Consider the following 27,446-nt stretch of genomic DNA (forward strand, 5'->3'; position numbering starts at 1 on the left):
CCCCCTGCAGCCAGAGCATTCCTGCCCCCAACCCCAAGGGATCAGCAGTACAAGGGCTCCAAATGCAGTTTTGCAGCTCTGCTCTGAAAGCCATGGGCTCAGATCCCACTGGAGGGAGAGGCAGAGACTGCTGCTACAGCCTAACGGCAGAAGAGAACCACAGGGCAGCTGGTGTGAGGGGATGGGCAGGGAGACCCCATAAAATGCCGCTTTTGGGTTCTGCAGAATTGGTGGAGCCAGAAATTAATTAGGTCTGAAGGGAATGAAGAGTCCTAAAATTATTCATTTATTAGCAATTGCAGCCACCACAGGCACAGCACTCAGATGCTTGCAGTGTGCCAGCAAGCAGACAATGGTAGCAGTGTTGTCAGTAAGGAAACAAGCAGAACAGGACCCTAGGAGCTGCTCACTCACCTAAACCTGAGAAGAAGAGGATAAAAGAAGATGATTTCACCAACTCCACCACCAACAACCACATAAAGGAGCTCACTTTGGGCCGGAATCAAAGGTATATGGAGACAAAGCTAAAGTAGCACCTGAGAATAACACTAAATGACATTCAAACTTCAGAATCAATGCTAGATTCAATGCTGACAACTGATTTGTAACCGTTCCAACCATCTGAACCACAACGTGTTTCTTTTTCAAAGTGGGGACAATTCTTGATTTCAGTTGTTGAACACAAGAAACCAGGTGCCAACATCAATGTTCCTGTGTTCTGCAAAGGGGCACCACAGCTGCTTGCTCTACAACATCCCATGGGCTGTGCTTCGCTGTAGTTAAGTGTTACAGGAGGCCCTGCACCTCACAGGCAAGGAATTCTGAGATGCTGTAACAAAGTGGATGGTAGCAATGCAGCTGTACTCATCAACATTTACAGGAAGGAAAAGAAGTACAATTTAGGTACCTTTCATCAGTATTTCTGTGAGTCTCCTCCATGCATTCCCCAGGAGCTGAGATAACCCCACAACTTCACAATCCGCTTCGGCAGCACAAAGCACTGATGTGGTGCCCTGTTCCAGCACACCCAGCTTGTTTGCTCTGCTTCTAGAACTGGGTAAAGTGCTTTGTGCTTTCTCTTGATCTCCACAGGATGCAGCAGTCCTTGCCAAAAATAACTATGTTTTAATTTTCCTTCACAATTCCCTTGAAGAGGTCTGTGCTGTTTTAATGCTGGAGCATCACATATCCCTTTAATCCCCGTGTACACATTTTAACATTTCAAACACAAGGTTATTTATAAACGAAAAGCCACTGGGGCTTTGGTGAGGTACAGTGGTTTAGTGGGGACTGAAAGTGGGGAGGGGTCTGGAAGGGTGAGTCATCATTTTCTGGTTTTAATCCCTCGCTCCTCCTCTGGCTTTATTAGCAGCAGCACTAAGTCTGAGCAGGGCAAGACAGCAAAAGCTCTCTGAATGCAAAAGTGGGACAATGCCAGCCATCAATTCAGTTGTGCAGTCCTGCTCCAGTCTGTGCCATCAGCCCCTTTTTGTAGCCCAGACTTCTCCCTCCTAAATGCCAAACCCCCCACCAAAAGCTTTTGGCTGCTGTTCTGCTTGCCCCCACCTGCTCGTGCAAGAGTGAGAACAGACGGGACCAAAGTAACCCCGTTTGTGAGTTCTGTGCAGTATTCAGGGCTGGACATTAACACATTGAGTGGAGCTAACAGGTTACAGAAACTGTTTAGAGGGACAACGCAGTGGAAAGCCAGCCTCACTCCAACTAAAACATGCTTGGAAACAAGTCGTGCTGCATACTGAAAGGGGACGCAGCAGTTGTTCCCAATCCCCTTTCCTTTTTGGTTGTTGCTGAACAGCATGGCAAAAATTTGTCCTCCAGCCCAGTTATACCGTTCCGCTGATGCTGGAACAAAAGGAGAATGAGCTGTGGCAGAAATAACAAGGTAACCTGCATTTCTAATGGAAGCGACAGCAGGACGTAAAAACCTTAATGCCATCATATCCAACTTTCATTTGCTCTTTGAACACCCTCTTGCTTTCTAAACACTTTTCCTCCAAAACAGATTCATTAGACTGACTCTCCCAAACCTTTCTATAACCTAAGCATTTTGTAGTTACACTGAGAACTGCACAACTTCTTGCCTTAAGATCTGAGCTCTGAGCATTGCAGGGGCCTGAGGCCAACCTGGGATCTGACAACATGCAGCATCCAGCTCCAGAATTTTTAGGAGTGCTCAGGTTTGGAAAAAGTGGGTAAATTAAGTATGCAACAATTGTGAAAATACGATGTTAGGCATTATTTCAACTTCTTCAGCTGGAAATGGACGTAATTTTTACTTACCTGACAAGTGTGTCGTGAGAATCAGCTAATATTGAGACTTTGATCTTTAAAGTGCTTTGCCAAGTATTAATTAAGCAAGGGTCATTTTGCACTTAAAAAAGCTAGCGTTTTGGAGTTGAACTTGTTTTCATCCCTCTCCAAAAATAGTAAAGAATCTACTGTTTGTTTTTCTACATATTCCCTGGGAGATGATTTTGGAGAAACAGAGGCGTGAGAAGTTGTCTGCATTTTGTTGGAGGAATCTGTTTTCCTATGGGTCTCATAGCCAGGCCTGGAGCCTGAGTTCAAATGTTCCTGAACACAGGGAGAAGGGGAACTCCCCGTAACGAACATCTCCTTTATAGCTCACCTACTGGTATGTCCTACAACACAGGTCACAAGGACACGTACGAGAAGTTTATAACACACCACAGATACTCAAGCACTGCGATTACTGGTAAAGCATTGCCTCATTTCTCCGCAGGGGGATAGTGCCAACATATGGGCAAAAGAGTATTCCAGTTTCATCTATAGTCAGTGACATGAAGCATGCCCAAAGCTGTGTGATTCTTTTGTTCCACAAGTCACCTGTATAGAATGCTGCTAGAGACAGCGAGCAGAGGCTTGTTGCCAGAGCTGCCTTACTCCCAGCCTTCCCATGCTCAATAATGAAGGCAGGACATCCTTCGTGAGCATCCTTGTTACAAAGATCTAGGAGCAAAGGTGTGACATTTGACCTTAAATAGCCCACTGAATATAAACCCATATTAGAAGGAAATGAAAAACCGTACTTGATAGCATATGGGAAAGTAGAAGCATAAATTTCCACATGTGCTGCTTTGCACACCCCAGAGAGATCATTATACAGGGCTTTCCTCCTGCTGATGATTCCAGCCTGACCTGGTGTCACAGGCTACAAGTGGTGGCAGCACTGTGAGATCATCTCTTCTTCATCCTCGGTAATTTCTTTACTGTCAGCCAGGCAACACAAAGTACTGCCATAGAGCAAGGAAAAAACACAGACAACACATCCTGGGATAGATGTCAGAAGGCAAACGCATGTAGATAGGTGTAAATCCTGTGTACTTCCCTCAAACTCTGTTTAGAGACTTGGGTTTTGGGGTGACCCTAGCAAAACTTATGTGAGAGCACGTTGCAATCTGCACGTCTCATCCCCATCTGGTGCCCACCAGACACAGGAGATGTCGAACAATTGTTACCCAGCACTTCAGTAGCTTCTGTCCCACGGATCTAAAAGGGGGTCTTCCAGGTGATTCTGGGGGCTCAGCCTGATTGAGGTCACTCAAATTTTGCTATGTAAAAGAACTTGGGAATGTACTGGTAACAAAGCTAAATTCGAAAAGCAGGAAAACTTTACTAGAAGTAAAGTTACTTATGATTTTACTTTATGATAGTCTCTATGGTGAGAGGCTTTTTGTACAGTTCCCCTGCCTCATTTCATGCACAGTACAGACATTACTTAATGAACTAGCGACTTCAATATTTATTTTTCTCCTCATTATCCAGTGTGGCTCTATGCCTTATTTACCATGCTATCCAAAGGCTGCCTAGAATTATTTAGTTTTCATGATAGAGTAGCCAAGTTCTTATTGAACAACAATTAGTTTTACAATCCCCAGCTGGATCCTGAATAAAAGGGGACATTTGGAGGATGGTCATTCTTTTTAAGCAACTATTTTATAAACAAATATGGCTAAAAGCATCTCTGTAGACTTCCCAGAAAGAACCTGCCTGCCAGGAAGCAGAGCTTAGTGTGAGCACATGACGTGACATGGCCCTCACCCTTCAGAAGTGTGTAGGAACCAGGCTATTTTTGGTGCTGGTGCACACATTTTGCATAGTAACTACCATTGAGAATGGAGAACAAAACTCTATCAGTGTTACGTTACAGACTTATTCCAGGAATCTCAGATTACAAGACACACAGCAAGAAGCTAATTTGGGTATCTGATAAGGGCTGAGTGTTCTTCTACCCCCACTCTGTGCACCATCCTACCTGTGCTCTGCTTGACAGTGCCTGCTCCCAGTTCCATAATGTGCACCTCCACTTCCTTCTGTTTTCATTCACTGCCTCAAGGTTATTACAATGTATTACCAGCATAATGTGATGCACTTATCAGCTGATCATCCCCTCCAGCCCATTATACATTTTTCCCAGCCTTTCCTTACTACTTAAAACAACAACAATAATAATATCACTCCTGATTTCTCTCTCCTCTTCACCAGGTGAAGAAACAAAGCAAAACAACATTTCCTAGATTCCTCAAATATCTCAGCTTTGGCTTTCAGCTCTGTGAAAGATACTCAGGAGGTTTTTTGGAAAAGAATGGAGAAGAGACTGTTTCTGAAAGTTTATTCCACTTTTTGGCTCTATGGGTAATCAAAGCCCAAATCTTACCAGCTCTTCTTCAAAATGTACTTCAAACCCAAGTTTAAGATTTCATTTTCAATAACCAATTGACATTTGAAAGTTATTGGAGTTCAGAAAGATAAAGCTCTAATTTTCATGTCTGATAGCTGCAAAAGTCAGATCAGATAGAAGTTACTCAATTAGGAACTCAGTCTACACTTCTACAAAATTAAAATACCAGAAAAATAAGATCTACTGGAGATCATATCTGTTTTTACATCAAGGACAAGGTATTAAACTCCTCGCATGGATGGGTTTATTCCTCTGCCAGTTTCATGGACAGGCAGTAGTCATATCATCTTCAACTTATACTCAAATGGCTCCTAAATAAGCATTTAAAAAAAACCAAACACACAAATAAGACAGCCTTACTATCCTGCTTGTTACATAATTCTGAGGGAACTGATGATAACATTTTCCCATGTTTCCCAGGTGAAACAGTTAAAAACTGAGTTGGTAACTCTAATGTGAAAGTAACTATAGGGAAACTTCTAAGAGACAAACTCATCACACACATGGAATTGATCAAGACATTCCATGGGCTAGAAAACTCCAGAGATCCTAAAGCTAAAATTAGTTATTTCTTGTTTGTTTTGATTTGTTCAATTCCTACTGGGAGGTTTTAAAGACTTATATCTAATAGGCATATGCTCATTTCAAACTGGGCCAGATACTAGGGATGTAGAGAGCCAATGCACAGTGTAGTCTGTAAATCCCTGCCTTAGGTACAATGTTGTCAAATTGTGGGATCTCTATTTCAGACAACTCAGAATCCGCAGACAACTCTATGGAACAGATAGTGTTTTGCTATGTTCCTGCAGCACCTCACTTTTTTGGTGCTATTAATCAGTTAGTAACTTTAGAAGACAAGTTTACAAAAACCCAAAGCCTAGAATTAAAACCGTTCCAGCATGTTAGACATTTAAGAGAGGACCATCATCCCACTTGACATCTAAGTTATGAATTCTGTACTTTATCCAGCATTTGGAAAGACTTAGTTGACTGCTTCCAAACTCATCAGGCAAGCTCTGGGAAATGGAAGGTGAGATCGTGGGAAAAATGTAATACAAAAAAATACTGGAACAAATCTGCGGCAGCTAGAAGTTTATGACTATCCCTGCACTGCACACAAGAGACACTCGAAACCTCCTGGGGTATGACTTCCACAGACAGGTCTTTGATTCACACACAAATACATACGTACATATGCCCACACACAGTTACAGAGCTCAGGTTATTATGAAATACAGTTAGGGAAAGCAATGGCTTTAAGAAAAATAATGGGGTATTTAAGAGCAAAGTAACAGTTTCAAAAGGGTCTAGAAAATGAACCAAAGCTCTTATTGTTAGAGAACTATTGACTCCAGGTTTGAAAAAGTGACCTCAAGTGAGCAATGATGCACTTAGCCTGGAACTTGCAGCCGCTGTATTTCATCCCAAATTGAATTGCCAATCCACAGTGCAATCTTCTACTATCAGCTCACATATTTGGGGCAAGTACACAGAAAAATACTGTATAGTGGATGAATTATTCTAAGTTAGACAAATTTCTTCTGGAAATGGAAAATGTGTCTTTGTTACAGAACTTAAGGACCCCTTTGAGGTTGTGTTTGTTGTTTTTTTTTTTTCTTCTATGGGCATTTAGTGACAACTTCATGTTGGCATTTCTCCTTCAAGCAGTTGATAAGCATGCAAATACCTTTGGACATGGCCCAGTTAATAGCATTTAGGTACACTTTTCCTACAGACCCGCATTTAAAAACACAAAGATACTTTATACATCATACAGACATGGACAATGTTCAGATCCAGATTCTCATAATAGGGAGAGCATTACATTAAGTGGTATTTTAGGTAAATCAGTTTGTCAATAACAAAAGCATCAATATCAATGTCTTGCAAACATAAATAATTGCCACCCGCATGCTATGAAATACTTACATTCACTTTTCTACTATGTCTTCTTCACTACAGTCAGGTTACTTTCCAGGACAGCGTTTAATCTTCTTACTAAATAAAAATAAAAATAAAAATAAAAATAAGACAGTGATTAAAACAATATCCATATTCATTAAGCGATGTTCAATCATCTTAAATTTATGAACTTTGAAACATTGATTTAAGATCATCTATAGTGTCCCATAAACTTATAATTTGTTTATATATAGTCAATTTTATTGTATTTAAAACACAATTTTAGCACACCATAACTTTCAATCCTGAGGCTAAATGGGGTAATGTTCTGCATTTCAGTAGCTACTGAGATTATAAATCAGATGGACAGTTGCTCACAAGTGTACAACTAATTACAACAGAACTGAGAGCTCAGCTGATATATCAGCAGAAAGAATGCCTGGCATTACAGATGGGGTATTGTATGATTTGGCACTTTTCTAGTGAGGACTTGAACATGCTCTTATCAATGGCAGCACTCAGCACCTCCCACGATCAAACATTTAAGAATGGAAGAGAAACAGTGCTTGTCCCTCTAGGGAAGGATAAAATACCATCTGATATCATTTAACATTACTGTATATGCCAAAAAGTGATTAAAAAAGATTATTAATCTGGACTGTTCAACTTGAATATGAAGATGACAATTGTCCTCAAAGATTACCCACATCAATCCATGCAGTGAGTGCTGAATGCCCCAACCCGGTTCTTACGGGGGATTACGGGGTTCATACGGATATTTATCACTACATTTTTGTAAAGAATATGATGTCCACTCAAGCAGTTCACAGGAAATGCCAACACAGGCACTAAAAGATCATCAAATGGAAGTCGAGCATGAAGCAAAGACCCAAACATTCAGCAAAATCCACCACCTGCATCTCCAAGCCATCTCATCTCAGTGCCAGCTGAAGCTGACTTTGAGACTTGCCTGACACTGGCTCCCTGGGGAGGTAGGAAATCAACCTCAGCAGGACTTTTATTTTCCTCTCCACGTGCCCTGAGGCTGCCCAGTACTGAAGTGTGCTTATTTCATTAATATTCAATGGGACTTAATTTCTTGTTTGCATTCCCCATATCTAGTTGCTGTGGTAACACATTCTTTAGGACTCCATACATTCATCTCCTCCTGACAATACAAATTGCTTGGAAGCAGCCGAGGTCCTAATGAAAAGCAGTCTGAGGAACCTGCATGCTCGCAAAGATACTCAGCAAAACCATGAGATGTTAAAGCCATGGTGAGTGCTGTTAGCTTCAATATTTGTGTGTTCCATTAGAAGTGTTTTCCACCCAAGACAGCTGAGTGGCTGTACTAGGAAGAGAGGGCTGGGGCAGGTATGTAAAACAGAGCAAAGTGAAACAAGGACAGTGGTCAGATAGATGTAGAGAGAAGGTGAAAGGATATCTGACCAGAAGCATAAAGTGAATATGGAGAAATAAACAATATCGGGATCAAAGATAGAAGATCAGAAGTGTTCAGGTTAGGATTTCTCTTTTTTCATAAAGAGGGAAGAGAGAAACATGGGAGAAGAGCAGGGTGAGGTATTTGGACATCACCTGGATGACAGGACCTAAATGTAAAGAGAAGGTTTGGAGTGGATCTGAGAGACAGCGTGGGAAGGAAGGCTTAAGTAAAGTGGCCAACCCACGAGACAGGCGAGGGTCTGAATTTAGGACAAAGGGAGACACAGATTGCTTTCTATGTTTTACTAACAATGGAAATAATCTGGTGCAACATATGCACAGAAAGGGAAAGAAAATACAGAAGTAAAAGGAAGAGCAAGGGATATGAAAGAGAACGATCTTTTCAACAACTGTCAGGAAAGAAGGAGGTGGAGGTAAGTCAATGAGGAAGCAAGATTTCATCCAGCTGGGAAGTTCTCTTTGTACATCTCTTTGTATCTCTCTCCTTTAGAAGTTTTTTGCAAGCATTACTGAATAGTGATGTAGGCATTTCTTGAATAGTTGGCTCACATCTCAGCTTTGCAGTTGCAACAACAGAAGTGCCTGTAAATTGAAATTTGGCTAAGCTTGGAGAAGGAATCAGATTCTGAGCTTTCACAGTCGCATCCAGCCAGTTATACCCCCAGTAACAAAAGTACACATCCTGCTAAACTTTATTTATTGGGAAAACAGGCTCAACCACAACTGAGGAACTGGAAGAGAGCAATCAGACTGTGCATGCGTCAGTTCTCACATGTGTACACTTAACATTTTAGTCCATCGTTGGTAACTAGCTGTGCCAGAGAATGATGCCACCCAACTATACTCAATTTTCTACGCTATATCATACAGATCCTTTTTCATAATAGGCCTGGGACCCAAGCCAGAAATCTTACTCACTGTCTCCCTACTTATTCAAACTGAATCATCAGATTTTCCAGGTTGCTCTGCTCTTCGCCGGCATGTTGCTTTGGCTAGGTTTGGATGGACGTCAGTGGTACCATCTGCCACAAAGCTTCCTGGTTTTCTTTAGTTTTTTCCTTTCAACTTCTGCTTGTAGCACAACAGCTCTTTTTCAGTATCTTACATAGCACTGCAAGGAATACACCTTCCATGGCATGAGTTGGCCAGCTGGCCAGCCCAAAGTGAGTGCTTGAGCTACCGGAATTAAAATATACATTCCTATCAGAAATCTTTAAGCTGGACATTCTTGCAGGCTGACTGAAAGTCAAAAATACCTAGAAAACATAATGAGGTTTTCTTCAAAGCTGACAGCAATCAGGAGCACAAACAGAGCAACTGTGGGGTGAGGAGATGCTCACAATCTAACTTCAGTCGAACAAGGTTGATCTTGACAGAACAGCAAAGGATGGAAGGGATCTCAGAGGGTCATGTTGTCCCTTCTCTCTGCACTGGTTCAGGAGAGAAGGTTTTGCTATGGATCATCTTCTAGAGAAGGAATCAGTCTTTGGACTGCTCTTTTGGAGCATCCTCTCCCTCCATAATCCCCAGAGGACAGTAGAGAGATGAGTGCCGTCAGACCACATTTAGCTCTTATCCTGTCCCATCCCAATCTGAATACATTTAACTGCTTCTACTTCTCACATGAAACAATTTCTGACTTTCAAATCAGAAGACTTCTCTAGGACAAAGAACACCACAGACATGTAACCTAGCCAGGACTGTCAGGACATGTAAATAACGCAGCACAGCTGCATACAAACTCCCTATCCTGCAAGCACCCCATACCTCATCCTGCAGCTGTGCCTCTCTATCTAGGTTGAATGTCATAGGTACTGTCACGTCAAAAACATGGTTAGCACAGGTTGAACAGCTGCGTTTACATTTTGAGTGCAGCCCCAGTGCAGCATCTCCTGGAGGGACGGTGGCTTTCTGAACACTGGAAGGAACAAACAGCACTCATCTGATTGAACAGCCAGTGCTGTTATAAGTAAAAATGTTTTAAGCGCTATTTTTGCTTGTTTGCTTCTAGAGCTTTGGGGAAAAAAAAAAAAGAAAAAAAAGAAGAAAAAAAAAAAAGAATCCAAATTTCTTCGAGGGAGGTTTTTGTTGGTTTGTTAGAGAGGGCACACAGGGGTCAGGGACAAAAAGTTGTGCTATCCGGTTCCCAGACACAGACCTTGCTCCCTTGAGCTTCAGTTATATGTAACATATTGAGTAAATGCTTTTCATATAGGCATTTATACACCCACGGGACATTTATTTGGCTGTTTAGCTAACAAGCATGGTGCACTCGATAGTTCTGAGCATATAGGATAACACTTCCAGTGTTTCTGTTTTGAGCTTAATTTTGAAAATGGATCTTCACGTTTCATTTTGTCACAACACTGAGATCACGTCCATATGGAAACAGGATGTAGAATTTACTATTAAAAACTTCAGACTGTTATTAAATGTCAGCTTAAGACCCCAAACATTACACTATTTACATCACTAATTAACTAACATACTACTACACTACAATGCTCAGCTAATTCTGCATCTCTTCTTACCTTCACTCCCTACTTTACATTGTTCCTGGTCATTCCCTTCCTGCCTTTTACACCTCTGACCTCAGAGACACTGGTTTCACTTCCAGCAAGAATCTCCAAAGTCATCACTGACTTCCTTTCTATCTCATCCACTTGGCTACCTAAGTTTCAATATCATCATTTTCTTGAAGCTGCTCCATACAGCTCTGCCTTCAGTATACTTACACACAATACAGTTTAAACTCTTTTGCTTTGGTTTTCAGTCAGTCTCACATACTTTTGTTCACAAATTTATGTGCTATGAAAAGGCCCTGATCTCCTCTGCAAAAATTCACAGAATATTAACATGACGATGGAAGTGTTTAATATTGCTGGATGTACCTCAAAAGAACCACCACTTTCACTCAGCCCTTTCATTTTTCTCTTCCTGTAGGTTGCAGGGAAAAAAAAAAAAAAAAAGGAAAAAAAAAGAAAAAGAAAAAAGCAAAAAGCACACATGCTGGAGTTTTATGTTCTTAACATTTAAGTTAAAAGTCTCAGATCAAAATCTGAGTTTTACAGATAAAATACAAGAAAAAAGACCAGCATAACTCAATACTGAAAACCAAGAATTTGTGCTCCTTCAGCCTTTCTGAATATCCTTCACTTCAGTATAAGGAAACTACATACCTCATCAGTTTATAGACCTTTCCACAGAGACTTTTTGACTACAGAATTAAATGCCCTAGCCACTTTCTCTTTGTCCTTTCTGACCAGTCTAGAAAGCCTACCTGTTCCTTGAACAGTATTTCATTGTAAAGATCAAATAGCAAAAACATTATCCTGTGAACTGGTTGATCTCCAGTAACTCACATGTTAGGGCCAAGAACAGAAGCAATTACCAATGAAGGAGAGACGAGGTATATGCATTCCAGAGTCTTCAGGTTGTTATTTATCAAAACCTAACAACTGATACTGGGCAAAATTTTACCCTGTCTTACCACTCACAGAGGGCAAGAATCACTCTAACCAGTGTGGAGTCAGCACCTAATAGCGATCCACCAAAACCTGATACTCATCAAGTGGTCTGGTCTCTTGGATAAGGGTTTCATCCAAAGCACAGCAATACAGAAGCAATTCCACTTTCTTAAAAGCTATTTAAGAAATCCTTAAATCTCAACTTCTTCATCTTCCAACAGCATATTTAGCTTGGTAACATAACAAGAATAAGGATACCACAAATAGTAGGAATAACTTTTAAGCCTAAAAAGCTATTTTAGAAATATCCTCAGCTGTGAGGCATAAACAAGATGCCTGGTAGAGAGATGTAATGCCCCCCCCAAAAAAATAAAAAAGAAAGAAAAAAGGCATATATTTGGGATGGCCCATGTAATTCACTAGCACTTTTTTTAGTTGCAAACAAACACACTGTCCCAAACTGATACCATAAGAAGCATGCTAAAGAGTAACGTCAACTATACAAGCTGGATGATTTACCTGAGGGTAACAGGAAAGCTAGATTTTTAACAGTAATGGCCGCAGATTTTTTTCATCATGACAATGAAACTTAGCAAATCTGATGAACTCCAAGCTGTGTTTAATTTAAACGACCTATGCTGACTCTGGCTTGTCTATGTGACAAGCTCAACACTGTGTGCAAAGCCAGAGAACATACTTGCAAGGAAGATCAATACAGATTAGAGTTATTCATGCTTTTAGGTTGATTTTTTTCTTGCTGTTTTTTAAACTCTCCAGCTTGTGTACTGTGAAGTAAAGGTGATACAAAATCATAAACAGAACAGTCTATGTCCTTGACTTTTCAATGCCATTTGGCAAACTATTGCAAAACGAATACCATGAGAAGCAGCTTCATATCCCGGGACAGGTTGTTTACACTGTCTGGTGTCAGCATCTAATCAAACTTGTCAGTTTCTCTACTCTCAATACAGCCAAAGGAAAAAAACAGGCTCTTCCAGAAGGCAGCTTAAAGTGGGCTTTTTTCTCTTACTATTGGCTAGAGAAGTATCCCAGGTGCTCATGTTAGGAATCTAATTTGTTAAAGTGAATATCCTCTTTATGTAACAAAATAATGACTTGTTAATTTTGTGGCCTCTGGCTTAAAAAACAATAATTAGAAGCTCATGAAAAAAATAATCAATGCTTTTTTCTCTGATACACTCTGCACAAACAGGCAGAGACAGTAAAGATCCTCTCTTCAGTTGCTTCACAGGGCCTTTTCAGTTCTTAAGATAACCACATGCAGACTTCCAAAAGTCTTCTCCTTTGCCTTTTCTTTGGGTGATCTGCTTTCTCCATGTCTGTCAGGAGACCAGAATGGACTTATCTGAAAATTCCTGAGACAGATTTTTCATTTGTAACTCATACTAGCAATATAGTCTGCCTGAGAACAGGAATCAAACCTCTAACTCTTAAGTAAACAAATGCCATGGGCTTCATATTCCAGCTGAAGGTTAATCACTACACAGTTTACAAAACGTGCACTAACCTGAAAACCAAAGGTGAAATCCTACGGTCACTGAAGCAAGTGAAAGTTCCTGTAAGGCCAGAATTCCTGTCCGGATTACTTCATGTATGTGTGTGTGCACACACAAGCTTCAATAAGTTCACATTGTTTCACACAGAAAAAGACTACAGATGCGACCCACACAATCTCGCTCTTCCCCTGTCACCCAGTGAAATTTAGCTAGAGCCTTGCTCGGTTGAAACACATTTCTGTGCATCTGCCCTTGAAGAGGACACTGCGCTCCTGGTCCCAGGCAGACGAGCCATTATTGTGCAAGGGGCACAGTGCAAGTAAGTTCCAACCCTCCTTGTGCTTTCTGTTACTTTTGTGGCTGAATTTGGACTTCGCTGCTTTCAAAATGTGAGGACACAGAATTGCTCTGACAGCCCTCAGGGCAGGCTGCCAGCTCAGGGCCCGTGTGTGCAGCCTTCCCTCTCGCACTGAGGCTCTTCCATCAACACGAGGTGCTCCCCAGGTTATTAACACCACCCAGAGCAGACAGCCACTACCTCCCAGCAGAGCAAAGTTTACTGTCAGGTTTACAGGAATTCAACACAATGCCATAAAGTATTCTGCAGCTGCTGCTCTGTCTTAGCACAACCCCAGCAACAATCTTCCCCCAGCCTCCCCTTCACAAAACACAGCTGTTAACTGCAAACTGCACAACACAAAAAAATCACCCAAATTGCCCAATGATCATTACTGTTCAATCAAGGTAAATTGTGAGACATTCACGGACACTGCATCAGAGCCTCCCACCTCGGAAAAGAAAATCGGTGTCTGTGGTGTTACACCCACCCTTCATCTTCATGGAGCAGGAGGCATTGCACAGGCAGTTTTAGTTCTCAGAGCACTGATTTTCTATCGATCTGCTCTGGCCTGGATTTGAAATAGGAGACCACGTGAAATTGGATCCTGGGAGCCTCAAACAAGCCCAGACTTGCAGGGAAGGTTAAACAAAAGGAAAAAGAAGATTTTTTTAAACACACGGTGGGAGTAAAACTAATTTTAAAATGCCCTCCATTTCTTTCGAATGGAAGTAATATATTACCTCTATAAAGTCTTTTATGTAAAGCTCTTGAAATTCTTTATTACTTATACAACGCCATTGGTGCACACCTCGCTTTAGAAATACGCATTTTAATAGTCAACCAAAGGGATCCAAACCACTAAGGTAATTAAGACTGTTTTTAAATTGGCTTCACTAGCAGACTTCTACCTTTCTCTGTGCAACTGACACGTTCTGCCCCAGTCCTGTAGTCCCTTAATCACATAGTCAGTGGAAGGGCTTGCACAAGAATTTGACTATTTACTCCCTAAATTATGAAACACGGCCTGCCTTATTGGAAAATAAACAGGCACGACACTGGGAGCGCAGAGAGGGAGAAGAAAAAATGTGAAGTGAAAAAGGTAGGTAAAAAGAAGAAAAAATTGTTACTGCAGGGCTTTGGCTGGCGTGGTGAGCCAGGCAGGCCTTTGCCAGAGCCCCAACAAAAGGTCTGATTGAATTTTTAGGTGTCTTCTTGACTTGATTTCTCCTGGGACAGCATGCCGCATTGCACATTTTATATCTTTTGTTTGCTTTCAAAAGCACAAAAAAAAGAAATTGTCACAAAACCTGCTTTGAAACTTAATGAAAATCTCACCCTTCCCATTAAGAAAGAAGAGAGAAATGTGAGGAATGTGTAAAACACAGAACCTTCTCATTAATACAACACTAGCCTCTTGCCAGCCAGATCAGCAAGCATGAGAGCAATCCAGGTTTAAATACCAGGGATGTCTCATTTGTCCATCAAAATGAAGGAACAAAGCAACACTGCCTAATTATCAGCATTACAAGAACACTGCCCTCCTTCAAATCAAGCACAAGGGCTCTTCTCCGTCTTCAGAGCTTCTCAGGGAATCAGCCAGCTACTTCTGAGCCCCCCTGCTTCCTCTGTGAGCTCTCTTCCTGATCCGGAGGCCGTCAGAGCTGGGAACCAGACCCCCTGCCTTGATTCCCATCATATGCACCTATTTAAGTCAGCAAGCCAGGCCAGCTGTCCTCCTGCATCCGCAAGAAGCGCATGTACTCTGTTACTGCTCTGATAGTAAAGAAAATAAACATGAAAATAAGGAGTTCATTAGAGTTTTGCCTGCCTGGCTACAACTTGCTACCTACTCTGCAAGCTTAACCTACCTGGCTTTGAGGAAGCCTTCCCAGCTCCTGTCCCCAAGGTGCTGTGCCAGGGCAGATCCAAGGCCCCCCTGGGACATCCAGCCTGCAGAGCTGCAGCTTGCTCCTCTGCAAATAGCTCAAAGGGATTTCTGGATTGCAGGAAGAGGGTCAGCTTGTTGTTTCGACTTCACTATGAAAGATACATTCTTATTTTTTTTTTTTTTTCTAAAGGGAACCATTCCAAACTGAGATATGAGCTGAGCTCAGATTGATACTGCCATATCTCATGGAGCAAGTCACAGCGGGCTCCATAAGCATAGACTGCAAACCCTGATTTCATCCCCCCCCTTTCCCAACGCTCCTGTGCACAACCAATGACTCCAAAGAACAACGGGCTCGCCGAGTGCCAATGCAGGTCAGCTGCCAGCACACAGGGAATGCAAGCAGCAAGCAGCCAGCTGATGTGAAGGCTCACCAATTGCAGTCATTTCCAGGCTAATAATCTGCTCCTTTTCTACAGAACTTCTTTCTTCCAGGCTTAGAAGAAAGAGCACAAACTACAGGAAGAAGTGTTGCTTGTTGAGTCCAGGCACTTTTTTTGACAAACTGGGGAAAACACGTTTGGTTCCACATGAAGGGAAAGACAGTATTTATAAAGGAAGTTCCCACACTTCCTGTTCAAACAAATAATTCCTTGCTGTTTTTGCAATTACAGCCCTACCATAAAGAGAAGGGGAAAAAGAAGAGTCAGACATGTTATATTGTTTCCTTTTAAAGTCACTTATCTATGAAAAAGCAGCTTCCAGATTGGAAAGAGTTAAGTACGTGGGATAAACTGTCAAATTTTCAGTAACTAATTTACTCTTCCTGTAGGCCTGGAGGAAATCCACAGTGGCCACAAATATTCCTCACTCCTTTCAATACAAGTCTTTGTGAAATGAATTTTAATGGCCAACCAAAGGGATCCAAACCACAGATGTAATTAAAGCTGTTGAAACTGGCTCCACAAAGTGCTGAGAACTTCCCTGAAACCCCTTGTGGGGCCGTCTGGAAGCTCTCACCAGGCAGCTCCCTCCTTGCCATGGCCACCGTTGTCACTACAACATACCAGGAGCTCCCTTCCTTTTTGCTGTGCACTTGTGTAGACACACTTAGGGAGGAACATGAGCCAGCCATGTGCCCTAGCAAACCAAAGAGTCAGCTGTACGTGATGGGAGTAGAGGGGCAGCACCGATCTCTGCTCTGTAGAGGCTTGGGTAGAGCCAGGAGTTGGGCTCCTTGAGCTGATCCTTGGGCCAGCAGGAAGAGGCTGAATGTTGGCTCCAGCTTTGCTACCAGTGACGTGTCCATGCCAGTGCTTGGATGTCTTTGGAGGTCAACATTGCTCTGGTGTTTAGAAGTACTTGCTCTCACACCGTGTCCATCTCAGGTACCATTCCCTGGCTTACAGAGAAAGTCTTGGCATCACCTCTCAGCCACCATAAGCCTGACAGCCTCATTGTGCTTGTTCATAATGGTGATGTTAAAAACTTTCCCATCCACTGTAAAACTATTTGACAACCACACATAGTGATTAAAGTTTTCAACACTAGTTGAAGCATAGGAAGTAGAGAGATTTCTGACAATCCATGGTAAATCAGCTTCTTATTTGAACTGACTAACCTTAATTTCTTCTGCTGTGACTCAAAGCAATAGTCTGCTTGAAAGGTCATTAGCCACCTGGCACTGAAGTTTTATTACATCCATATCCAACATCTTCTCCCAATTCCTATCCAAAGGGGGAAGGACGGAAAACCAGCCCAGTGTGCCCCGCTGAAAATAACTCTTGAGATACAAGATGTGATTGCTTTGGCACTGGCATCTCTCTGCTTCTTCCTGCATCACAGTGAGGTGTGAAAGGCTTGGGGAACTCCCCGCCTCTACTTCATATTTTTTGTTCATGTTTAATTTTAGATTAGAGCACAATTGAATTTGGACTTCATTAACCTTTCATCCGAAGAAAATCCCTCACCTTTCATTTATTAATTTCACTTGATACCAGCTAGAAAAAAATAACTCCCTGCTTTTGAAGTTAAATAATTCCCAGACTTTGTTTTCAAGAACCAGCTGCCCAGAACAAGGGTAAAGAACTTCCCAAAACAACGACATTTGATTTATGAACTAAAACCACTTTGAATGTTAAGATTAAAATCAATTAGCAAACTGTAAACTGTACTACAGTGAAAGAAATTCATTGGCTAGTGAATAATTAATACAGCTGATTTGTTCACCTCATGTGCCAAGTGACACAAAAGAAAAGTCATTAATACAAGTGGATCGTAGAGAACAAGTAGATCCTTATAGATTTATAATCACTAAGTGGAAAGTAGTTTACAAGGGGAAAAAATCTGACAAAATTAGGTTTGGAATAAATTTAAATCCACAGTTTTGTCAATTTGGATGAAACCGCATCAGAGGGAGGGAGGAAAGAAGAATAAATAGATAAATAAATAAAATAAAGCAGAGCTGCATTTTACACTTGATAGCCAGAGGCAAGGGGCAAGACGTGTCGTCAGAAACAAGAAGTCAGGTCCTTCTCAGAAACCACTGTCTTTGCACCCATGAGCAACATGCAGAAAAGCAGCTGGCCCTACCGGCCTCCCATTCCTGGAAGCAAAACATCACTGGTTGGCCAAGTGCCTCTATGTGCTTACTATGGAGGCGTGCATTTTTCCAAACACACACATGCTTCTTCCTCTCTGACATTAAGAGCATTTTTCAAGTCTGACATTCCACAGGTCCCTTGGCAAAGTATGCTTATTCTGTAAAACAGTGGGCTTTGATAAACAACACACAGATTTCCTGGGGATTACCAGGAATACTCACCTCTTGTTAAATGGCAATGTAGTGGAATAAGATGATGTCAACATCATCTTAAGAACAGTGTAAATCATTAACTGCTGTACAATTAAAAACTGATCTAATTTACTGCATTTCTTAACTCAGATACTTGGGTTGGAATGAGTGAGAATCACTTGGGTAAAACACAAGCAAGACATGTCATGTCACCAGTCTGATACTGCCCTGCTTTCATTCTACTTAACCATTTCTCTCCGGCCAAACCTTTGCATCATTTCAAAGGAAAAGTGGGACCTGTATTTCTTTTTCATTCTCAATAGGGCTCAGAGATTTAAAAAGTAGCAGTATCAGGAGAATATTCATCACCTTTTAACCTTGAATTACAGTACAAAAGTTAGGAAATGAGGTAGGTGTTTTATCAAAGAGTTTCTCGCATGCTGTTACCAACTCCTTTGCTTGAGGCAACAGGGTAGCTATTTTTACACTGTGAAAAAGCTGACTTTGCATCAGATTTCCGCTCCAAATGGGAGGCTGACCTGCTTCCCCTCAACACACAAGACACCTTCTCCTTTCTTTTTCTCTTTCCCTGCCCTGTCCCTCCGTGCTTTTCCCCACAGCCTTCTCTATGTCCTAGCTGGCTAAAACAGGATGTGCAGCCAGTAATGTTAGACTTGAACTTTCTACTTCCCAACACCAGCAGACTCAGAAAGCTAGACAAAACAAGCTGTCCCATTTCTAGACATGGTCTGTGCACTGGCTGTAGGGCTGAAACCTTTTCCAGTCAGAGATGATAAATGATATGACTTCATCAAAAATGATGCAAGCAAGGCTCAGCCAACTGTGCTGCACAGAGCCTTTCTTTCCTGGGTCTGCCTTGTAGACATGTAACATGTAGCCATGAAACTCATCTTTCCTTCTGAGGGCTACTGTGGGTCTGTATATCACAGTGATAAGTCCAGCAACCCATTCCAGAGTGATACAAATTCGGACATCTCCTCACTCCTGTCTCACTTGTAACTTGACTTTAAAATACTTATTACCTTGAAAACGTAAATATCCTACCTAGGGTTCCCAGAAGACTAGCAGTCGCCTAGTTTTGTTTCATGGCTAACAGCCCTGCCTCTCAGCTAATACCAAAGTAGTTATGGGCTTTACAGAAGCAGTTTGTTTGCTGCTGCCAACCTGGGCTATCTGCTCCACACCACAGTGCACAAACTGGACGCTCCTGGAGAATCAGAGCTCCAGCCCACAGTGTGAGCTATAGCCATCCGGAGTTGCACTCAGTGGCTGTGCTTGAGCAGGGGTGTCCTGCAGAATCAGAGGACCTCCAGAGGTTCTTTCCAACCTCAACTGTTTTGTGATTCTTAAAAAAGAGGTAAATCCTGAGAGGCAGATGGCTTTACTCCCTGCTTCTTCACAATCATATCACACCTTAAAGGGTGGGAGTAATGTCATTTCACAGGAATTCTCTTCACTCAATACTTTCAATAGTGTACTGTAAGTTTAGGATTTTCCTTGCTGGAAATAACCTGCCTTCTATATCGCATCCTTGCTTGCTGGGTGTAAACAGTCTTTTTCACTTTTCAATTCTTTGTCTCCCACCAACATGCACTGCCACCAGCCTATTAGCACACATTTTAAATGTCTCTTATACAGAATATCAAATTGACTTTTGGACAAAAATTATATTTGGTTTCACGGTGTCCAATCCTGGGCATAGTGTTATTATTACTGTAGACAGAGTGAGCATGCAGATACGCTTCACGTACTTGTAAAGATTTTCTCTGCTTTTACATGTCAACATGGTGACATAAATATTCACAAAACAAGGCAGACTGTTAAAAAGCAGCAATAGCTCACTTGACTTAAATGGAAAAAAAAAGTTTTTTTGGACTGAAAGATGCACTTTGCTCCACTGCATTCAGGCAGTGGTAGCTGCACAGCTTCCTGTAGGAAGTGTGAACTGGAAGTGATGCCAGGAAGGCAATGCAATGCTCCTCTTGACATGAAACCTATTTATTTTGTAGCTTATGCTGAAAAAGCACTGTGTGTATTATGTTTTGGAACATGTCGGTATAGCCTAAGATCATGTCCTGGCCAATTTTGATTGCTGGGTGTGGGCAGAAACCAAAGTAACTAGAAACAAGTATTTTTGCCTCTAATTATGGAGCATTATAGCACAGTGAGGTCTTTGGTGAATCTGGCTTATTATCCCTCTCTCTAAAGGAGCTGCAGCTTTCCTCAGTAGTTCCTTTCTGCAGAAATACCAAATTTTGAATCTGCTCATAATCCACCCTTACTTTGCATCCCACTGCAAAGCTAACTGGCCACATATCTGCTCCTTTCACCTTTGAACTGTGGGAACAATTGGAAGCGTTAATCCCCATTTTACAGGAGGCAGTAGCCATTTAAGCAGGTCGGGTACCTAATGGGCTGTCAGGCTCAGGCAGTCTATCCACTCACCTTCCCAGCCCCAAAAGTGCCTAGGACATGACTGACAGCCTCGGCAGCTGTGTACTTTCTTTCACTGCCAAAGCACTATGAAAGTCTGCGTTTTTGGCGGCTGAGCTGCAAATGTAAGTTGGGATGGCATATTCTGATTTCAATGAAGGAGAGAATAAGAAAAAAAGCAGCTGTGAAAAAGTGCCAGAGAAATACAGTTCAGGTGTTATTTGTTCCTGTATCACTGACACAGTTGGATCTAATAGAATATGCCAGATGTCTGCATCATATCTCTTGATATGAACCCCACCATGACTACATTAGCTTTAGGATACCTTATAGCAAGGATAACTGTACTTACCATGGCACCAATAGAGTGCAAGGCGTGGGACCATGCCGTCCGGACTTGCAGACGTGGGATCAGGGAAGCCAAGGCGCAGGCAGAACTGAACTTGGCAAGGGACGTGAAAAACAATAAGAAAACCTTCTACAGGTACATTGGCCAGAAGAGACAGGCCAAAACAGGCGTACCTACTTTGGTAAATTTAAAAGGAGAACTGGCTTCAACAGATGAAGAGAAAGCTGAGGTGCTGAATGAGTTCTTCACCTCGGTCTTCACTGGTGGCCAGGATTCTAGTCTTTTTCACGTCCCTGAACCCTGCATCCCCAAACCTCTATGTGGGGACCAAGGAGGTAAATCCCTCCCCACTGTAAGGGCAGAGCAAGTCCGAGAGTGCCTCCTTAGACTGAATGAATACAAGTCTATGGGGCCAGATGGCGTGCATCCCAGGGTCCTGAAGGAGCTGGCAGAGGTGGTTGCCGAGCCGCTCTCCATCATATTTGAGAAGTCGTGGCTGTCAGGTGAGGTCCCGGATGACTGGAGGAAGGGTCACATCACTCCCATATACAAGAAGGGGAGCAGGGAGGACCCGGGGAACTACAGGCCAGTGAGTCTCACCTCCGTGCCTGGGAAGATCATGGAACAGATCCTCCTGGACAACATGCTCGATCACATAAAGAATGAGCATGTGACCTCTTTGCAGCCTATCAATACCTGAAGGGAACCTACACCCAGGAGGGGAGTAAACTCTTCAAAAGGGCTGACAACAGCAGGACTAGGGGAAATGGATCCAAGTTGAAGGAGGGAAGATTTAGGTTGGATGTTAGGGGGAAGTTCTATACAAGGAGAGTGGTTAGGCCCTGGAACGGGCTGCCCAGGGAGGTTGTGGATGCCCCGTCCTTGGACGTGTTCAAGGCCAGGTTGGACGGGGTCCTGGGCAACCTGATCTGAATGTGTATGTTTGGTGGCCCTGCTAGGCAGGGGGGTTGGAACTACATGATCCTTGAGGTCCCTTCCAACCCGGGTGATTCTGTGATTCTGTGATTCTGTTTTCCAGCCCTTTTTCTGTGCCAAACGGCTAGGGTTTCAAATAGTCCAGCCTGGAAAGCAGACACATTCCTGAAGCTCCCAGAAATTTCTGAGAGGTATGAGATGGGAGAGAGGCCTTTCCCTGCTCATTTAGCCATGACCTGCTGTGCAGAGTTTCTTTTGAACAGTCTCGTAAAACTGAAACATTTTTTTCCAAACAGATCACAGGTCACGTAGGCTTCCCAAGGGATATATTGGTTACAGATGTTTTCATGTAATAAAATATTCCACTCAAATGCAGTATTTCTAACTGATAATGCTAAAGCTAAACGGCCCTTGTCTAATGACTATGTCCCCATGCTCCTTACCGTGGTCAACACCAGCTCATTTCTTACCATTTAGCCAACGTAATGTTTAATTTTTTTAAAAACATCGTGTCACAAAGACAGGTTTGCAACAGCAACATGACTTCTGAACTCTTCAAATACATATGAGAAGTTCCTTTTTTGCTTATCTGCAGAGTAACTTATGCCTTAGTCTCAAAATTATCATATTGATTTGCATTTTAAAGTTGCTTAATTTTTAAACATGAGCAATTTTAATAACTTTCCAAGATTCATTTTTTAACTTGGAGTTACTAAGAAACAATGTTTACTTGATTATCTGAATGACCCAGAGCTAATAACAAAACATTCTGTATGATTTCTTCCTCGCAGAGCTGCTATGAAAGGTTGTTGTGAGGATGTTTCTCAAATAATCATGCAGCTCACAATAAAAGTGGAAGTAAAAGAAAAATAAGAGGCTGAGAAGGAGATGAACATTTGTATTCAACATACGCCTATAAAATCAGCTATGGACTTCCTCAAAAATGAAGTCTTTTCCATGAAAGTAAAAAAATCTCCCTCAAACCACAGCACCTTTTGCACTGTACTATGTCTCTGTGAAAATTCATAGAATCATAGAATGGCCTGGGTTGAAAAGGACCACAATGATCATCTACCTTCAACCCCCCTGCTATGCACAGGGTCACCAACCAGCAGACCAGGCTGCCCAGAGCCACATCCAGCCTGGCCCTGAATGCCTCCAGGGATGGGGCATCCACAACCTCCTTGGGCAACCTGTTCCAGTGCATCACCACCCTCTGTGTGAAAAGCTTCTGGAGCACAAGTGGCCTTGTATCAAAAGTAGAATCTGTCAATTTTTTAGAAAATGCAGGAGTTAGAAAACCCTGAAAGTTGGATGTTTCAGCAAGATCAAACAGTCATTCTTCTCAAAACTATGCAGTGTCACAATCCAGATATTTACTACTTGAATGCTAATTTCCAATGTTTAACATCAGTAGAACAGTTTATTTCTCCCAGAACTAACTACAATCACCAACCTCCATATGTAAGTTTCTCAGCTATCAAATTTAAACGTATGCTTGTGCCTGGTAAAGAGATGTCACTTTGCATTCCTGCACCAGTCAGAAGCATGCTTTAAAGACTCAGTAGAGAAAAAAATGGGAGATTACCCACAAAACCCCACATCCCAATTGAAAGGACAATTCAGTCTGTAGTCAGTGAAACTAGAAAAACGTTATTCAGATCAACGGAGATGCCTCCTGAACACAGCAAGGATGAATGTGGCTTCACTGGCTGGACAGCACTTGGAAGAGCTTGACTTTGTATGGTTCTGAGCTTGCAACAGGAAAGCTTACACAGGAGACATTCTTTCCATATTCCTGCTATCCTGCATATCACTGTACTTCTCACTGTCATATTGGATTAACTATATGGTTAACCTGGAGCTAATGCAGCAGTTAAAACTGTCAGTGTGTGTGGGAGGCAATGCTGCCTCTCTGATGGCCATGCTGTAACAGAGCAACTTTTGTGGCTGAGAATGATGACGTCCAGGACAGGAATGGAGCACTGCACTGTGACTTGTCACTCTCTGAAAAAAATTGCAGTCCAGTTCTCAAAGCATACAGTCACACACAACAAATAGATATAAAAATAGATATAAAAATATCATCTGCTGTTATTTCTTTCTTTTTTTTTTTTTTTTTACTGTTTTAGCATTTTCAGGGCAATATGACTAAGCAAGAGAAGTGGTTGCTGAATACCAGTGGCTTGAAAACAACACAACTACTCTTTCAAACTCAAATACTCCTTTCCTCTTCTTTTAAATGGCCTCTAGCTTGGTAAACACCAGTAAAATGAAGATATAGCTCCTTTAAGACCCACCTCCCTGCAGTTAGATCACCCAGGCCTACCAGCAGACCTGAACTTCCAGCACTGCCTCAGAAGCTGTCTTCCTGCAGGACATGGCCATCCACCCTCGGCTGCCCCAGAACCTGAGGCTGTCTTCCCTTTCTGCTTTAGGCCTCGCTATTTTTGCTGTCTGACATGACTCCCTGGGCAGCAAATCTGTTTTTATTTTAGCGTGTGCATCACGTGAGTAGCAGCAAAAATCACAAAGGCAACAATCTTGAAGACCATCTGCAGGTGGGGACGAAAGCAAAGCAAAACTTTTGAGATATTCTGCAACTCCTGACACAGACACAAACTTACAGTTCTGCAGGGTGGAAAAATATTATCCTGAATCCACTTAGGGTGTGTTTTGTGATATATCTTTGTCTTGCCCTGCTTGCTTAAGGACATCACCCAGAAAGCACAGCTAACGAAGATTTGTAAGTGTGCCTGTTGCTCATCTGTCTCCCTTCCCCAGTGCCTTTATCTGCACAGTCAGTACCATATTCAGAGCTGCACACTGGCTTCCCTCAATGTTTTATTTTTTAAATAAATGTCTAATTATCTCATCCTTTATTTTAAACAATCTTATGCAGCAAAATGCTCCAATTAAAGACGGAATGTCTACTAATTTGAGCCCAAAGGTTCTGCTAAGGCAATTTTTGTGAATTCTAAAAATAGAAATGCATTCATAATTTTTTCCACTCTTTAATTAGGCTTTTTTTTTTTGCCTTGAATTTAAATATCCCTCTGCAGCATCTTCAACTGCATTGCAGTAGCAGGAACAAAATGCAAAGCATAAGAAACATAAGGTGGAAGATGACTTGTCTTCTTACTTCGTCACCTCAAAGATGAGTGTAAAAGTGGAGGCATGTGTCCCCCAAAACAGAAGTGCTGCAATTAAATAGGAAAGATTTCAGAAAGATGCAGCTCCTAGGACCAGAAGAAATGTCTGGTTGATTTGTGTATAGAGAGATCTTGGTCCTCATCTAATCCATAGCCTTCAGTGACAGGGAAGAAAATAGCATGCTGGCAGTCAAGGTGAGGGTGATGTAACTAATGGCACAGTAGGCAGACTGAGGGCAAATCAGTTCTGAATGAAGTGAAAAATACGCTAGATAGGGCTCTTCGAACAACATTACTTATAAGAGTTACAGAATACAAGGTCATGATTCTTCACATACAGGTTAAACTTGTAAGATGGTGAACTAATCTGGAAAGCAGCAACTTGAAGAATGACTTCAGGGCCATGGGGAGCTGCAACTGAAACTCCAGCAGTGATGCAGTGCCTGAGACAATTAATGAGATCTTTCAATGCATGAGCTATAGAAGACACAAAGTGAAAAACGTAGTACTTCAGAGGAACATTACCAAGAACAGGGGAAGTCAAGGTTAACCAGGGCAACAGAGTAGCAAGAAAAACATCTTTAAGTGGTAGTCACTAAGCTGCTGCCTGCTTTGCCTATGCCCAAGCTGAGCTTCCTCCTCTGGCTTCTGGCAGAGGTAGCAATGGGAGGGGACGCAGGAACCAGCTCCTCCCAGCCCTCGCCACACTCACTTTTCCTTCCCTCTTCATCTGCTGGGGCAGCAAGCCCAGATCTTGTGTGTGAATTTATCTTACCCTCACCCCTGCGGTGGCAAAAACTCAGCTTCTCTTGTATGACTGAGAAGCCTGGGGCTGCTATTGTCACTTCATTCAGCAATACTGAAATGATTACAAGCACCCACACCCACGTCTGGCATCCATACTTCACAAAAGATATCGAGAGATTGGAAAGGGTTTAGGAAAGAGCTGCAAGGATTCAGTCAGGAAAATATGCTCTAAAGCAATAGTCAGAAGTAATTCAGCTGATTTAGTTTTACAAAGAGAAAGTTCAGCATGCCTTGATAAATACTTAGTTAACAAGAGACACTTAATAAAAGACACAACAAAATACAAAGATGAAATTGGAACTTTGAGACCAAATTCAGGCCAAAAACGAGGCGGAACTGTTAGAAGTGAATGCAATTAAGCCACTAGGACCTTTTATATTTGCATGCAGTAAATCTGCCACCACCTAAAGTATTTAAAAAGTGAGATTGGATGGCTTTTTAAAATGATACTATTTAGTTCAAGCAGAACATACAGGCTGAGTGAAGTAGTGAATTTGTATAAGTGTATAATGTTATAGCTGTACTATCTAGATGATAGGAACCTTATACAACCTGTAAGCATATATTTATTTCTTGAGTGGGCTTCCACAAACCAACTTTTCCTGTATCTCCTTTAAATGAATACAGCAGCTTTGCTGAATCCAACCTGAACTTCTAACTTGAGCCTCATGCTGTAAATGCAAGACATAGCCAGTTTCTCTCTCTTCAGATACCATGAAGAAGAAATCCAATTCATAAAGATGTGTGAACACAGAAAATTTTAAGAGCAGGATAGTATGGGAGGTACCTTGGTATTTAAATAGTTGTTGGCCACTGAACAGGCAAGTCATTTCATTGGGAGTGCAATACAGAAGAACAAAACAGAGCAGAACAGCCTGGATGTAGCCATGTTTACACTAGCTAAATCCTGTACCTTTGTAAAAATCCCACATGCTTTAGCTTAATTAAGGTATTAACACCTCAGACATGTTGTTATGAGATAGCAGCATTTCTGAGCAGTCTGTGAACTTAAGAAATCATGTCTTCATGTGGACAGGAGACAAACATGAAAAAAATAAGGCATTATCTCACAGAAGAGCAGCACTAAGGGGGAAATTGTTTGCAAATCCGTAGTCCTTTCTTCTCCCTATCATGAGAGGCATTTACTATTTTTATGATCCCAGGAAGGAAAAATATTAATCAGAAACAGCAGCAACAATTTCTTTTTATTCTCAAATCTGTGTGGCATTAAGCATAATTATATAAATAACTGGAATGGCAGAAACAGATGATTGCTGGCTTTGTATGGGTATTGGAAAAGATTATACTGTTTTTATCATGTCTCTCAAATAATGGGTGTCTTCCAAGACTACTGTCAAGGAGGCTGCTTGCTGCTTTAATGCTGATATGAATATAATCTTGAAAAATACCGAGAAAGGGTCTTTCCACATACTTTCCATCAGGAAAGATTACTTAAATAAACCATTTAACCTGCTGTTGACCTAAAACCTAGTTACATAAATGTTTTAAAAATTACTTATCCATCTTCAGTAGATAAAAGTAATCCAGCGAAGTCAAGGATAACACAGGAAGTCCCTTAATGATGGCTGTATTCTCTACAGCATTGAGATGCCTTTCTCAGCATATGATTTTTCTGTTGGCAAAGCAGATAAA

General features: G+C 41.8%; 1 protein-coding gene across 4 annotated transcripts in view; it reads right to left on the reverse strand.

Moving 5' to 3' along the window:
- PLXNB2 (plexin B2) overlaps nucleotides 1-27,446 on the reverse strand; it is a 248,929-nt gene that overhangs the window by 107,083 nt on the left and 114,400 nt on the right. For 3 of the 4 annotated variants that reach the window (XM_042815708.1, XM_042815709.1, XM_042815710.1), the window contains one exon: nucleotides 6,653-6,721. In XM_042815708.1, the coding sequence (XP_042671642.1) occupies nucleotides 6,653-6,654 (2 nt within the window). In that variant the 5' untranslated portion in view covers nucleotides 6,655-6,721. Of the gene's footprint in view, nucleotides 1-6,652; nucleotides 6,722-13,861; nucleotides 13,950-27,446 lie in introns of those variants that run through there. The other variant, XM_042815712.1, reaches the window with a different exon arrangement.

The sequence above is a fragment of the Centrocercus urophasianus genome, unplaced genomic scaffold (genome assembly GCF_019232065.1).
Source record: "Centrocercus urophasianus isolate 14NV4802_14NV808 unplaced genomic scaffold, USGS_Curo_1.0 seq_15, whole genome shotgun sequence".
Lineage (NCBI taxonomy): Eukaryota > Metazoa > Chordata > Aves > Galliformes > Phasianidae > Centrocercus > Centrocercus urophasianus.